Genomic DNA, 14430 nt, shown 5'->3' on the forward strand with positions numbered 1-14430 from the left:
CTCCTCCGCGAGGTGAGACCCTGAAATGACCGTTGAAATTGCACTGTAATCATACGCAGCTAAAAACAACAAGAAAATGTCTGCCATATGCTGCAGAGCCCTCTGTTTGTGTTTTAGTGAATTGAAGGGGGATTATTGACAAGAGTTGGAGCGCGGTGCTTGGATAGACGAGCCGAGCGGCGGTGACTCTCATTGCCCGTGTCTGTGATCAGATCTGTCAGAGCCACTCAGCTGTTTGTCTGCCTGGTGTTTGACAAGTGTTTGATGCAGCACAGGCCTTAGAGAGGATAAAGCCCTTCCTGAATTGGCTTTACCTCTCTCCCCTGTGCAACAGGAGCTCTGTGAACACTTCAAACACCCCACCCCCCCTTGCCTTTCTTCCACTGTGAACTAACAAACTATTTTTATCAAAAAATATGTGCAGTCTGTTAGATCCTCAGAGGAGACAGAGCAACAGCGCCCTTTGAGAGTTAGTTGAACAATCAAAGACAACAAAAAAGCGCCAGCCAGACTTGATTCCCTCATCACTGGCCATTGCACGGGGATTGCAGCATGATCCTGACGGCCCCTGTCTTTGTTTTAGTGTCTAAGCCCGTCTGACTTAGCTTGGCTCCCCGCTTGTTAGGGTCTGGTCCTGTTTTGGGACAGTTGTGCTCCATGTCCAAACATGTGAGGGATTTCCTCCCGGGGTTTCCTAGTAGAGGGAAGGGGGGATAAAAGGACTTGTGCAGAAATGAGATATAAAGAGGGAATCATGCCCGACAATTTCCTCCTATATCCTCCACGTTCCCTTACGGACCCACAGAGACCAGGAGGATGCAGAGCATGTGGAATTAAAGAATGAAGAATGCGTGCATGTACATCAACACACATGCCAAAAAATACTAATACACGAACATACTTTGTATTGTTCATGCACCGTGGAGGTGGTGAGTGTGTGGCTCATTCATGGTCACCTTGTTCTGTCTCACTTTACCTTGTCCCTCTGAGTTATTGTTGTGTACTCTATTCAGCTTTCTGTGTCACATATTCTGTTCAAAGTTCTTATATTGTAAGATGTACCACTAGATTATTTATTTTGTGAATGAAGTTAGACAACAGGGACTTGGAAGTGCCTCATTTTTAGCTTTGACTCAGTGTCTATGGATACAATCTGTACTTTTAATGGTAGATATAACATTCTAACTATCTGGCTAAGTGAAGTAAAGTGGGCTGCATTATTTAGGATATAGTAATTTATGATATTCAGTAGTCTTACGAGGGACTTCCACCAGATCCAGATCCGTGTCCGGTCCGTCTCCAGTCATGTGACCGAGGTTTTCCTGCAGCAATCACTGAATCAAGGATTCTCCTCCTCCTCTCCTCATCCATGTTGTCTTTCTGGTCCTCTGAAAACCTCTGACCTGTTGACTCCAGGCCTGCCCCCGCTCAAAATGACATTTTGTTTTCACAGTTAAGTCAAAAACGATCTGGTGATAACACAGAGTGTTTTATTCTGAAAATTAACCAGATGTTTACATTTTGTTTTGGTGCCTGACTTCCTGTCCCGCTCCATCTGCTCTGTTGAGATTGATGCGTCGTGCTCCGGCATCCGGCAAAAATAGAAGTCTTGCATTTCTGATCCGTTGCGTTCCGACCTGCCAGATCAGAGACGCAGCCGGAACGCAACGGAGCGGATCCAGTGGAAGTTAACACACTAACTAGAATAGAAACCTATCAGATCCGGTGCTGTGATGGTTCAGAGACAGGCCGGACATGGATCTGGTGGAATTTGGCCATAGTATGACTTTAAATCCTTACAAGTCATTGATCTGTTAAGATGATATTGGAATTAAGAATCATCTTTTTCTTGTGTTGGAGTTTAAAGGTGATTATTTTAAGTTGAAGAAAGGCAAATATAAGCTTACATTTTTTGTAACATTTTAACATTGTTCAGTAACGTGTTAATCGCAACATGATTAACCAAAATTAACATGTTACATTTTTATAATCACATATCTTTTTGGTCCCTTTTGGAACACCATAGTTTATCCTACTTCCTGTTGCTGCACGATAGAAAATAATGACACCACTGCACTTTTGAATGGCACACTTCATTCTATAAATGCCCTCCATGTATGAGTTACCACCTGTGAGCTAAGCATACAGGTGCTACAGACCCATAGATGAAACAAAGCTTACTAAATAGGCCCCTCTATAAGTAGCAAATGACTGCAGGCCAGTCAACACTGTGGAAAGCTTGTGTCTATGGGACGCAGGGGAAAAAATTGTCTCCTGCATACAGGACTTGCATGAAACAGAGAAACTGTTGAGAAACCAAACTGGATCTCCTGAAAAGTGCAAGTGCTGTCGCATTAACCAGGAATCCCTGGACGTCAGTGAGGAGTTAGAGTAGTCTCTGTATAACTGCACACCATATTGATGATGATGGGACATGTCTGCACAGATCACATTCCTAGAAATGGTATAATACAAATTGTTAATTGTAGACGTGTTTATTGGCAGTCATCCATCCCTCCCTCCTCCTGCTTACAGCGCTTTATCACTACAGAAAGCCCCCCTACTCTAAGCAAACCTTATTGCATGCCCTCTTCATGCCTGTGTTAACAACCGTTTTATTCCTCTACGTTAAGTGGGTCAGGGTTCTGTAATGCAGAGGTATTCTTCAGGAAGTCCTAAAGGTGCATTGGAGGGGGCTGAGCCAGGTAAATCCTTGAGCCAGGGCGCTCCGCTGGGGGTAGATCCCCCTTTACCTCGAGGCCGAGACATTATCCTCAGCAGATCCTTGAAATGCAGATTTACATCCTTAGATAAATAACAAGTGTTCCAATTGTGTGTTAATAGCAATGAGAAGAGGTTGCACAACATATTTTGCAGGATGTTTTTTTCCTGCCTTGGTCCAATGTCATTACAAGGAGGGTTTTTTAAAGTGCACAGTTAATCCCGGAGGGGTGCTGGTTTACACAGAGGAGAGAAGACCAGTGAGGTCCTCTTGAGTGAGTTTCTTTTATTTTATCTGTCAAAGGATGCCAAGCCTGAGATTTGCTGTTAAAAGAGAAGGTAGAGTGTGTAAAAGAAGAAGCCCAGCTTTTATTGGCTTTTACTTCTTAACGGCACAGCAATGATACAGAGCAACATGGAGCTGCAGCAGCAAGTGTAGACACGGGGTGAGGTAGATGACAGTTATATCGGACAGCATGCAGGAGAGCTGCTTGTTCTCAAAGATTGAGTAGAAGAAATCAATCCTTCTTGGATCTTGTGTCTGTTTTAAATGATTCATTTCATCAGCTTAGTGCAATACACTTATCGGAAACTAAGATGAATGACAGTCATAACTCTGTGAGACACTTCCTGCTTTATATCACAGCATATGGGAGTTATGACATGGATCAAAGCCTTCATAAAGTTCATAAAGTGGATAGCTTTCTATCTTTGATTAAAGACAAACAGAGATCACATCTGTAGGAACTTCCCTGCTAGAAGGATGAATTTGCTACTGTATATCCACATCAGGTTTCCTGCTCTTTGGATCTGCGGTCACACTTCAAGCCACTCCTTCATTTTCTGCAGCTATCTTCAGCTCTCTCGGCCTCGCCCCCATGCACACAACAAATACAAAAACAAACAGACCCACACCAGCGGCACTCCTTCAGGAACATCGGCGCGGGGCCTCCCTTTGATAAGTGCCGAGCTTTATATTTTCCTCATCAGAAATGAAACACAACATTAAGCCATTCATTAAAGTCAACTAGAGCTAATTATCCCTCATTTGCCCGAGAGCCCACGGGGCAGGAGAGCCCCATATACTTAGGCCCAGATGTGTCGATGAGTCAGTCGGGAGATAGCAGACCGCAGAGGGGGCTGCTCACTTCTCTCTGAGTCCTGCGGTTTCAAGGCGCATCAGATTCAGCAGGCCGGCCGTGCTGCCTGTTCTCCGCCTGCCTGCTGACGTTACCCTCATGACACCATTAGCTGTGTAAAGCCACCGCCACACTGCAAGGATCCATTTAGTGCAGAAAGAAGTCGATAATGATCAGTTATGTGCCTTAATTCAAAACTGAAGAAATAAGAGGGAGGATCCTGAATCACGAGCAGTGGCTGATAAATATAAACAGCAGGCTTCCATTTGAGTGACCTCTCAGTGCTGCAGGGGGCGACAGTGTGCGTACACATCTCTGCTCCAAGCTCCATTTTTTTAATTTTGGCTGGAAGTGGTTAAACCGTAACACTTGGCAGGAGGTCATATCCCAGAAACCATATTACGTCATGTGATTTAACTCCTCAGACCTAATTTCTTCTTTTCTGTGTCGAGTACCACCAGACATTTAGAAATAATGGCTAACCACTGCACCGCTGGGACCAGGAAATCAAGCTGTCTTGTTGCTGGGTCCAGCTGTCTCTGGATGGGGTATAGCTATTAAGGAGACAGTTTACATTTTAAACCAAGATTCTTTAAAACATCACCCTCGTGAGGCATCAATTAAGCTCTTTGTAGAAATGAACATGGGTACAAACAGTACAACAAGGATAGGGTGCCACTCTTAATTGGTGTTTTTCAATTTTGGCCAAAAGTAGGTCCTCTGTGGAGCTCTCTTTAAACTGTACTCAGTGAAGAGACTTGGTTGCAGAGGAAGTCCATGCACTTTACAGCTTTAACATAAAGGAATACTAAAAATGACCTATCAAGCATGTTAGTTACCAACGTTAACCCTCTCTTTTTCTATAGGGAGGAGCAATAAATGTTGCTACACCTGGTCAGTAAGTCAGTATTCATGCAGACTCACTGTTGGAAGGTCTAACTACCCACTCTCACTCTGCACTCTGAGGTTTTTGGACAGCACTCAGTGTGGTGGATCTTCTGCGCCAACACGTAAACAGAGTGGAAGTTTGTTGGGGGAGGTTGTAAGAGTGGTTTGAGAAAGGCTCCTTGTGTATGGTTCAGTGATGCATCATGGGATAACCAGTGAAAATACCTTCAACACATCATGAGACTTCTAATGCTGACGCTCAAGCTGCACAACATTTGTTAATGATATATTATAGTAATGAGATGAAGTGCTGGAGAGAAAGACATTGAAACGTCACTAAAAGAAACAAAAAGAACAAGAAATTTACCTCCTTTGCTCTGCACAAAAACAACATGTATTTGTGCCGTGTCCTCTTAGCTGCTAATTAGTCACCAGTCACTTTAGTAGCTTCTCTGTAATCTTCCAAGTTGTGATTAAGACTCAGATATGGATCATTTCTGATGCTCACAAGGTCATTTAGACATTTCTTATTCACCAAATGATTGGTGAAATAAGCAACAAGTTAACAATCCCTGGTGGTTAGTTTAGTATTTACGGTAACATTAGATGTGCTTTCACCTTCAGCTAATTCAAGCTTTCATGTAGTACATCTTATATCCTTGGGATAATAAGATCAATGGTTACACATCTTTCAAATCAACAATCTTTACCTCAGTTTATCTAATTAAAATAACAGGAAAGATTGGACTTGCATTGAAGCCTTCTGATTAGTTTAAAGGAACTTTTGACAGAGTATTGGAAGCAACATTACAACAATGCAACAGATGACTTTTGCAGTTCAAAATTAGTATTGCTTTTTTTTTTCCGATCATTAATCCATTATGGTTTTTAATAACCTTACTTGACACTGTTATACTTGTGTTTAATAAGATGTATACAGAAAGTCACCATTATGAGTATTTGAGGATTGCAGTGCCGTGTTGACATGCCAGCATCAAAGTGGATCTTGGAAACCTGAGAAATCGTGCCCCAAGTTTCCAATTTGGAAATCTGACCTCGGGGATCATTCAATTTAAGTTTCCCAAGTACATTAACAAGTAGTTACTCCAAACTTTCCAACTTCTCTGAAACCCTTCATTAGCATTTAAGTGAAGGTGTGGTAGAGGAAATAGCTCTGGAAAGAAGTTTCTTTAGTTTTGAGTTGATTGGAAGTCGGCCTAATTTTACATCTGCTGTAGAAGGCTTCAGTGTGATACTGTATCTTTGAGCTATCTAGCAAAAGGTAATAAACCAACAGCTCAAAGAGGACTGTTCCCCTATTCTGAAATGCAGCAGAGCGTGGCTTTGACCTCTGAATAGACTGGTGTAGAAGAACTTTAATGTGCGGGTCATCATCAGTTCTGTTCTTCCACCCTGAGCAGGTTGTGGCTGCTTCTTACTGGAGAGATCGACCTTCTCCAGAGGGGAAAAAACATGCTGTCTGCCCCAACCATCAGCTATATTAATCAGCGTGCCAGTCATGCATGTTTTACCGGGACTTCTCCGCTTAGAGACGTTAATCTCCGAGTCGGGTTTTCACTTTAACTTATTGTCAGTGAGACGAAGCATCAAAGAGCTGAGCGGTGAGCTAACCTGCTTTTTTAATCTCTGTGCAGATCCTCCACCGGGTCATAGATGAGAAAATAATGACCGACCTAATCCCAACATTAGCTTTTTAAATCGGAATGCGTATGTTTTAAATCATTCTCGCCTCGCAGCTTGGTGATAGTAAGCAGAGCATGGGGGAAAAGGGAACGACAGGATGAAAGAGTGAATGAAAGAGTGTGATCCAGAGTAACCTTGTTAGGGCTAAGTGACGCTGTGCAGAGAGCCTCTTGTCAGTTGGTTGGCAAGATGAGCTTCTTGTAAATGATTGTCCTCTCTGTCAAAAGGCTGATTTCTTTTTTCCTACATCTGACGTCTGTGCCTCTGCCGCAGTATTCCCCAGTAGTTTTCCGCCTTAGTATTGTAGCTTGTTCACTTCCTCCAGGCCTGAATCTGTTACAAATGTTGGCCTTTTTACACTTACAGTAAGTATTTTTTTTCATCTGTATCATGTTCTGCTCTGCCTCAAATGCCAAAACGCCGGTCTACGGCATTCCCCTGCAGGCGGACAAAAGCACAACGCGCCATTAAAAGTTGTGGCCCACCTCTGGCCAACGCCTTAATTAACTACGGGTCACTGGAGGTCATGCAACTGTGTCCCACCTATAAATCAACTGAAAGCTAAGTTCAGCAGCAGTATAGGCCAGTGTTAGCGCCCGTAACCTTTTCCCAGACAGAGGAGTTGTCGGTGTGTGAGTAAAGAGAGCACAGGCTGGCTACAGATCCTTTCCCCTTCACAGCATTATAAATGTATGTGTGAGGAGGCCCTTAATGGCTGCTAATCCAATTTCTGCCACTGAAATCAAATCTCACTGGCGCCAGTAGTTCTCTCCTTCCCTCACAAATAATGGCCTCCGCTTTGGCCTGTTTATGAAAAAGACGGGCCGCCAAAAATTCCGGCTTTACCTTCCTTAAGTCCTCTCGAATCTTCTTCAAAATTGTTTGGATGTTTTCTTTTTCTGTCTGCCCCTTCAGTTTCCTACGAAAGTTATTAATTGAGCGTCTGCGTGGAGTGGAGGGATGGGGTAACAGGAGAGTTTTGAGCAGTATAGGATCCCATTTACCGTATGTCTTAATGCCTTCTCGAGGTCAGCCATCGATTTTTTTTACAAACCACAAGCAATGGAGATAAGATTAGGACTTTCGATTCCTGCGCTGCCGCCGGAGCCGTGAGTGGATGAAATCACTTGGCCTGTGCCGACAGTCGGTGCATTGCTCTTTTTCAGCAGGTCACGGCCTCTGTGATTATAGGGTAACATATAGACATCCCCACAGAAGCCTCAGGGCCAGCGGAGAGAAAAGTTTCATTTAAAGCAGAGACATTTTCCAAAGCATATCAGGTGACAAAAAGGTAAACAAATGAGTTCACTGGAATATGACACTGCAGCATCATGCAGACTCTCTCTTGTGTAAACTTCTGCTTCATTTTCCTGAGCTCGGTCTCTTTACCAAAGGCACAGATATTAGCTTTGACACAGATGAAGAGGGCTTTGGCTTTGGCTTCTTTCCCCCTGGATATGGATTTGACTGATTATCTTTCAGTGCATCAGTTGGACAAGTAGTCATATTGCCATTCCACGAGGAGATATTATCCTGGAGCGCGAGCCTAATAATATGATACGTCTAATAGCGCTTAACTCTTAGTTGGATCCCCACCATGCAGTCGTCTCGATTATTGCTGAGAGCCTCAAATAGCATCACCAGGACGCAGAGAGGGGAAAAGGGAGAGGGAGAATGATGGGGAAGAAGGAGAAAAAGCTGTGGATCCCGGCTGGCTTTGAGAGGTTATTGAGGAACGTCCACCACAGTGCGTGCAGAGGAGTTTAATATTTCTTTGCTCACTGGTTTGGCAGCTGGGAGGATTGGAAATGACACTAAGTATTTCTGAAGCTCACATAGGTGATAAAGAAGCTCCCAATCACTGACACACAGGCACAAGGGGCGAGTTTATCATTCTCAAATGTGTGCGCGCACCCACACGGATTTATAATAGAATTCCACAAAGGTCATTTTTGACAGCGGCAAACGAGGTTCTCACCGCAGGCTCTGCTTCTGATTCACAAATACAAAACATTTTGATTTGCTCTGGAGTTTTCTGTTTGTTTCTTTGATTAACTTTTCATTTGAAACCCGAAAGCAAATGTCAAGCAAAGCAAAACGAAGATTGTATCGAAGAAGGAAAACTAAACATTGGTAAAACTGTGGTTTGCTGTATTGATGCCGCCAGAACGGAAAGAAAGGCAGAAAGACGGTTCATAGTTTTCTGATAAAAGCCCAGCTCCTCTGATTTGATTCTTACCGTGCCAGTTACGACGCAAAACACAGACACAGATTGATTCTGGACCTGCTGTGCCTTCCAGGACAAAATTATCTTACATGCTGTATGATTTATGAATTTGCTCTTGGTTTTGAAAGCAATTGAGATGACTTAATCATTTCTTTCCAGGCAAATTAAACTGTTTCCTCTGTGAACCCTGGTAATCAGCTTAAGTGATTACAGTGGTCGTAAATATGAGATGATGAAAGTTCAGTGCCTGTTGCCCTGAGCGAAGGCTAAATGGGTAGATGTGACAGAGCATCTCTTTATGTCTGTATCAGATGCCGGGGGAAGGGGTTTATGTGGGGATTGGTTGCCCTCTAGCTGTGAGCGTTGAGACTTGGGTTATGAAATATGGTCAGGAATTGTTATGAAGGTAAGTTTATGAAGTGTAATCAGTTAGTTCAAGGGCTTTGAGCTGAGGCCTTTAATGCAGTGATAATAAAACTATGACATTCATTTCTCTGGATATATAAAGGTTCTGTCTGGGTGATACTTTTTGTGCAACGAAAACCTTGTATGGATTGGATCTGTCCTGACACTGGATATTTAAAGAAGCAATACAGGTTTAAAAAAAAATGTGATTTATAGAAGTACAGCTCATAAGTAATGCTGGGAAAGTATTATGCATCAGCTGAGTATGTAAAGAGCCCTATAACTTTGTTTAAGGGCTGTACAAGGACTAAGTTTTAGTTCAATGGATTGATTAATCACAGAATTTTAATAGTTAATCGTAATTAACCACATTTTTGATTGCATTAACAATGTAAAGCAATTCTTGGGAGTGTCTTGATTTGGGAATGAAATGAATGTGAATGAAATGTACTTTATGATCTAAGCTTCTAGATGTATTATTCAAGTGCACTGCTACACCAGAGTGCTCTGAAACCATGACTTAGCGATAGGAGACAGCTTCAAAGTGCTTATTCTGTTATATATACAGCATTATATATATATATATATATATATATATATATATTAAGAAATATGCAGGAGTGCATGTATAAACTATCCAATCAGTGTCAATAGGGTGTTCAGTTATTCAGAGATCATTTCATTCCTGGTTAATGCAACAGCATTTGCACTTCTCAGGTGTTTCAGTCTGGTTGCTTTCTATGTTTCATATTGATCCTGAATGCATGACACCATCGTTTCCCACGATGTTAAGGCATGACTGGACACAGCATGCCAACCTGATGACGTCACTTAGATCCAAGCCACAATTATGTGGTGATTTGCACACTCCAAAATAGTGCTCTGCAGACTTTCATCATGCGGTTCCCCACTGAACTGCAAAAAAGGGTCTAAAGCTCAATGGGCATGTTCAACTTTTGAATGTGTATCGTACGTGTAGTGTTGTGTACTCTGAAGACTCTAACACATCTCCTGAACTAGCCAGAAAAACTACTGCTCACATAAAGTGAATGTTGTGTAGCTGGAGACTTTTCCACAATAAGAGCAGCCTTGCTTTCAAGGAATGGCCCATAAAGGATTTTTGTGTTACAGAGAGGGTGCAAATTATCTTGACTTGATTTCTCTGAAAGCCGTCTTTATCAGGCCCATAATAACACTATTTATATGAAAATGACCTCTTTTTCAAAGCATTTAGGAAAATGAACCTATAGGCCAAATGTTTTTTAAGCTCCAGATTTACTCTAACACACATTATCGTTCTGTCAGTCATGCAAAACATCCAAAGTGGCATAAGTTGAGCAAGTGTACAAAGTACCCTGGTAATGCTTTTTGATTTACATTCGCTAAATTCTGATGGGAGAGATGTGAAGTTGTTCTCAAAGGGCGATTTTAACAAGGAGCTGTGTGCGAGAAACTTAAGAGCCATGGCCCCGGTCGGCAACGTGACTCAAAATAACAAGATTAGATTAATTGCAGGAAATAGCTCTGAGATGGTTTGATGTTTGCATGCATCTGTATTTTTCAGTTGGAGACCCTATTAGCAGAGCAATATCTCGCTTTCTCAAGCGTGTCAGCTTAGACTAGCGAATACTTTCAGATCTACCTCATACCTCTGAGAATGGGAAATGGGTCTATTGTAAGGCTGCTTTAAGGGCCATCGCAATGCCACCAGAGAAGGCAATTAAACATAATGCCAAATTTTACACACTGTTACCTTTTTTTTCGTGAGTTCCAGCTTGATCAAGTGCAGTATTATGACTCCGAATGAGCTAAGGACATAACAGGAGTTGTTTTTTCATTGCATTTCCCTGTGTTTCTCCCCTCTGCAAAACCGTCGAATAGCTTGCTCTTCTGTGTTCAACATCAGGATCCAGATAGCGTCCCATCATCCAAGCCTTACTCCACTTTTCCCCCCATTAGATTTTCTTTCCCCTTAAATTCCCTCACACTCACTCCCCCCTCGCACACATACATCTCGCACACACACCTCGTTATCTTATTTGTGGCCTTGGCAGCCAGATTGTTGCCTTGTGGTTCGGTAGCCGGAGTTTTCTCTGTCACAGAGAGCCGTGGGTGCAGAACCTCCACCGCACAAGCTTCCATGAGGGCAGGAAGTCAGCTCCCAGCATGCTTTGCCCATCCCAGTGAAACCTGGGATGGATTAACCTTGGGCTGGGGGACTTTTCCAACTTGGAAAGAGAGTTATTCAACCTCCCTTACTTATCTCCCCTATCTATTGCAGTGACAGTTGAAAGTGTTGGGCTGAGGAGACGTTTGGTAAAACCCAAGCTTTAGTCTTTAAGAGCTGGAGCAAACGAAGACCTCAGATCTGATGTTCCCTCACATGAGCTTCACTTCTGTACACCATACACTCTTTTCATTGGTTTAAGTTTCAACACTTATAAGCCATCATTTGGAGCTTTTCTTTTTGTAAATGCTTCCCCATACTGGCAGCACAATTTGACTCTCATAAAAACCATGTGCTCATTTTTGTTTCAATTAGTCGTATTCCTTTTTATGTGTACAGTATGATCCAATCCAAGCTCAACATCCTTGACCTGAGAATTTTAGCCCCGAAATAACCAGGTTCACTTTATGCAATCCATTTCACAGCAGTTGGTTACATGCATACATTACATGCATATGCACAGTAAAATCAATAGAAATAGGGCTCATTAATCTTGTTGCACCCATCATTATGCTGCATCATCACATCAGTGGTTGTGTGATGATCAAATTCAACATTGCAAAGATTTCCCAATTTTGACTTTGATGGATGTTCAGAGGAGTGAGTAAAGAGTACTACAGCAATGTTCCTAATGCACTAAAAGAAAAACTGCACAGCACAGCAGCTCACAGTTGCCAACAGTCTCTTTATACTAAGGCCAGGTCAATGAGGTTATAAGATGGAACAGTTTTCCTCTGTTAAACTGCATGGATCTTTTCACAAACAAAATACCTGATAAAAGCTGACGTTGTGGATGTTTTTTTTTCTTGTTGAGGCCTCATAGTTTCTAGTAATTCCCCCTATAAAACGTAGCCAACAGTAAATCAAGTTTTTGTCCAAAACACAGGAAATTTAGTGAAAGACAAGCTTGGTGGATTACATGCAGGGCCAGATTAACTTTGTATGGGGCCACGGGGCAAAAGAATGAGATGTGGACCCCCTGTTGAGCCCACTTTCTCAATAGTTCCCAAAACTCAGAACATAAGAAATAAACCAGTACTCCAGAAAAAGGATTTTAATCGATACATAATGCATAAGGTTCAGATTTAGATCAACTAAGATCTACAAGGATCAAATGACTGATCACTTGTGAAAAAAATGGTGTTATTGGTTCAGCATTGGGTATTCAGAATGTTCCTTTTTTCGTTGCAAAAAAAAAAAGAACATTAAATTGAATTAGCACTTCAGCCAGCTTGGATCTTGAAGGCCGTGAGTGTCTTTCACCCAATGGTAGCTATCTTCTTTGCTCCTGTGGTGACTAAGCCTTGGTCGTCATGTAGCATTAGGAAAGCATCAGACAACATAACATTGATAAGTGGTGACGGTTATTTTAAGGAATAACCATTTCGTTTTTCTCCATCTTTACCCCCAGGTGGCTCAGGAAAGCAACGATCCAAAGAACCAAAGAAGAAGAACAAGCAGAGGCTGCGGTTTCGCGCCCAGAACCAGCACAGTGACCACTTGGCCTCTGCTCGCACCAGCCAGTGAAAACTGAACCTACGGACTTCCCATTGAACAAAGAACCAACGCAAAGCTGCTAGCCACTGCTGCACCCATAATCTGACTGACGACTATCACCTACCCCACCCAAGCCCACCCCCTCCTTTCTCCTTCTCACCAGGACACAACCATGACTCACAAGTCCGTCACTGCAAAATATATGTCTAACGTGCGATATCAGTATCACCACACTAAAACACATTCTTCATGCCTTTGCCTCCCGCTGCTTCTCCCCCTGCTGCAGTGACCGGCCAGGTGACTCTGTTCTCTCTGCCCCACCCCTCGCCTAGCCATGTGGACCTTACAGTTGACATTACTGAACTCATTTCCCGTCATTAACAATGTCATTAAATGAGCGGGGTGATGGAAGACGGAGAGGCAACCAGAGACTGTGGGGGCGGGAGAGCCGGATAAAGGGAGGTGGATGGGAGGTTGAGGTTGGTGAGGGAGCTGGCAAGCTGAACAGCTTTCAGAAAAGAGGGGGCATGGGAGGATGAAAAAAAAGGAGGATGAGGAGACAAAAGAGATTTGACTAAAGCAAATGATGCTGATGGACAAGAAAATGGCATCTTGAACTGAAAGAGACTGTTTTTTTTGTTCCTATATATTTATGTCAAAACTACCCTTCCCCTTTTAAATGGAGACAGAGTGTTCCCATGTGTGGCCTTTATGTTCTGTACATTTTTGAGAGTAATATTAAGAAAAAGTACCATGAATAGTTGCAAAGTATTTTATTCTCAGCACAAACTGTTTACGTTTAGACCGCTTTATGCTCTAACTGTATAGTGTGGATAAAAAAGAAGAAATTTAGTTGTTCGACTAGCATGGCAAAAGACTCATGTGTACATAGTTTATCTAATTAAGAAAGCTTATTACTGTATTTTCAGTATTGACTCGTTCACCGTTCTAAATGTTTTAGAGATAAAAAGGTCGTAATACCAAGCTACAGATTAAAATGATTAAAAACAAATAATAAACATAGCCGCCACATAGCTATTTCATTTATATGGTATATATTTGATTTATTTATTAATTCTATTTTGTACTTTATTTGTTCGGTGAGATTTTTTGCCTCATACTGTTACTCTTATATGCTGAAATATTCTTTGAGTTCCTTATAACAGTGCATATCTTTAACACGTGGAAAAGGTTTTTGTCTGATGTCACGCAGTGTCGTGTTACGTTCATTTGACCTCATCTACTGATTTCAATGTTTTCAAGAAGAAAAGAGACAAATAAAACTATGCTTTAACACATTCTAGGTTTGATAATTAGGATCCAGCAAATGTATGGTCATAGGACTGCATATGTGTACATTGTGTTTTATTAAAATACATTTCATGTGACTGTACGATGAAGCCTTTCATTATTGTCTAAGTCTACTTTATGTGGCTTAACTCTGAAACTGTCACTTCCTTGTTTCACTTCAGTGTGCAATTATGTGATTTCTAAACCATTTGTGAAATCCATCATGTCGCGCTGCATGACACAAGTGCTACCTCCAGCCAAAGGATTGGATATGGTCAATTGGGCTTTACCAGCATGACTGCACCGTTAAGGGTTTGTAATTCACAATGACG

General features: G+C 42.1%; 1 protein-coding gene across 2 annotated transcripts in view; it reads left to right on the forward strand.

Moving 5' to 3' along the window:
• Positions 1-14201, forward strand: part of rspo2 (R-spondin 2) — a 74095-nt gene extending 59894 nt beyond the window's left edge. For both annotated transcript variants that reach the window (XM_034698144.1, XM_034698145.1), the window contains exon 6: positions 12723-14201. In XM_034698144.1, the coding sequence (XP_034554035.1) occupies positions 12723-12838 (116 nt within the window). In that variant the 3' untranslated portion in view covers positions 12839-14201. The remainder of the gene's footprint in view (positions 1-12722) is intronic.
• Positions 14202-14430: the final 229 nt, after the last annotated feature.

This window comes from Notolabrus celidotus, chromosome 12, assembly GCF_009762535.1.
Source record: "Notolabrus celidotus isolate fNotCel1 chromosome 12, fNotCel1.pri, whole genome shotgun sequence".
NCBI classification, from domain to species: domain Eukaryota; kingdom Metazoa; phylum Chordata; class Actinopteri; order Labriformes; family Labridae; genus Notolabrus; species Notolabrus celidotus.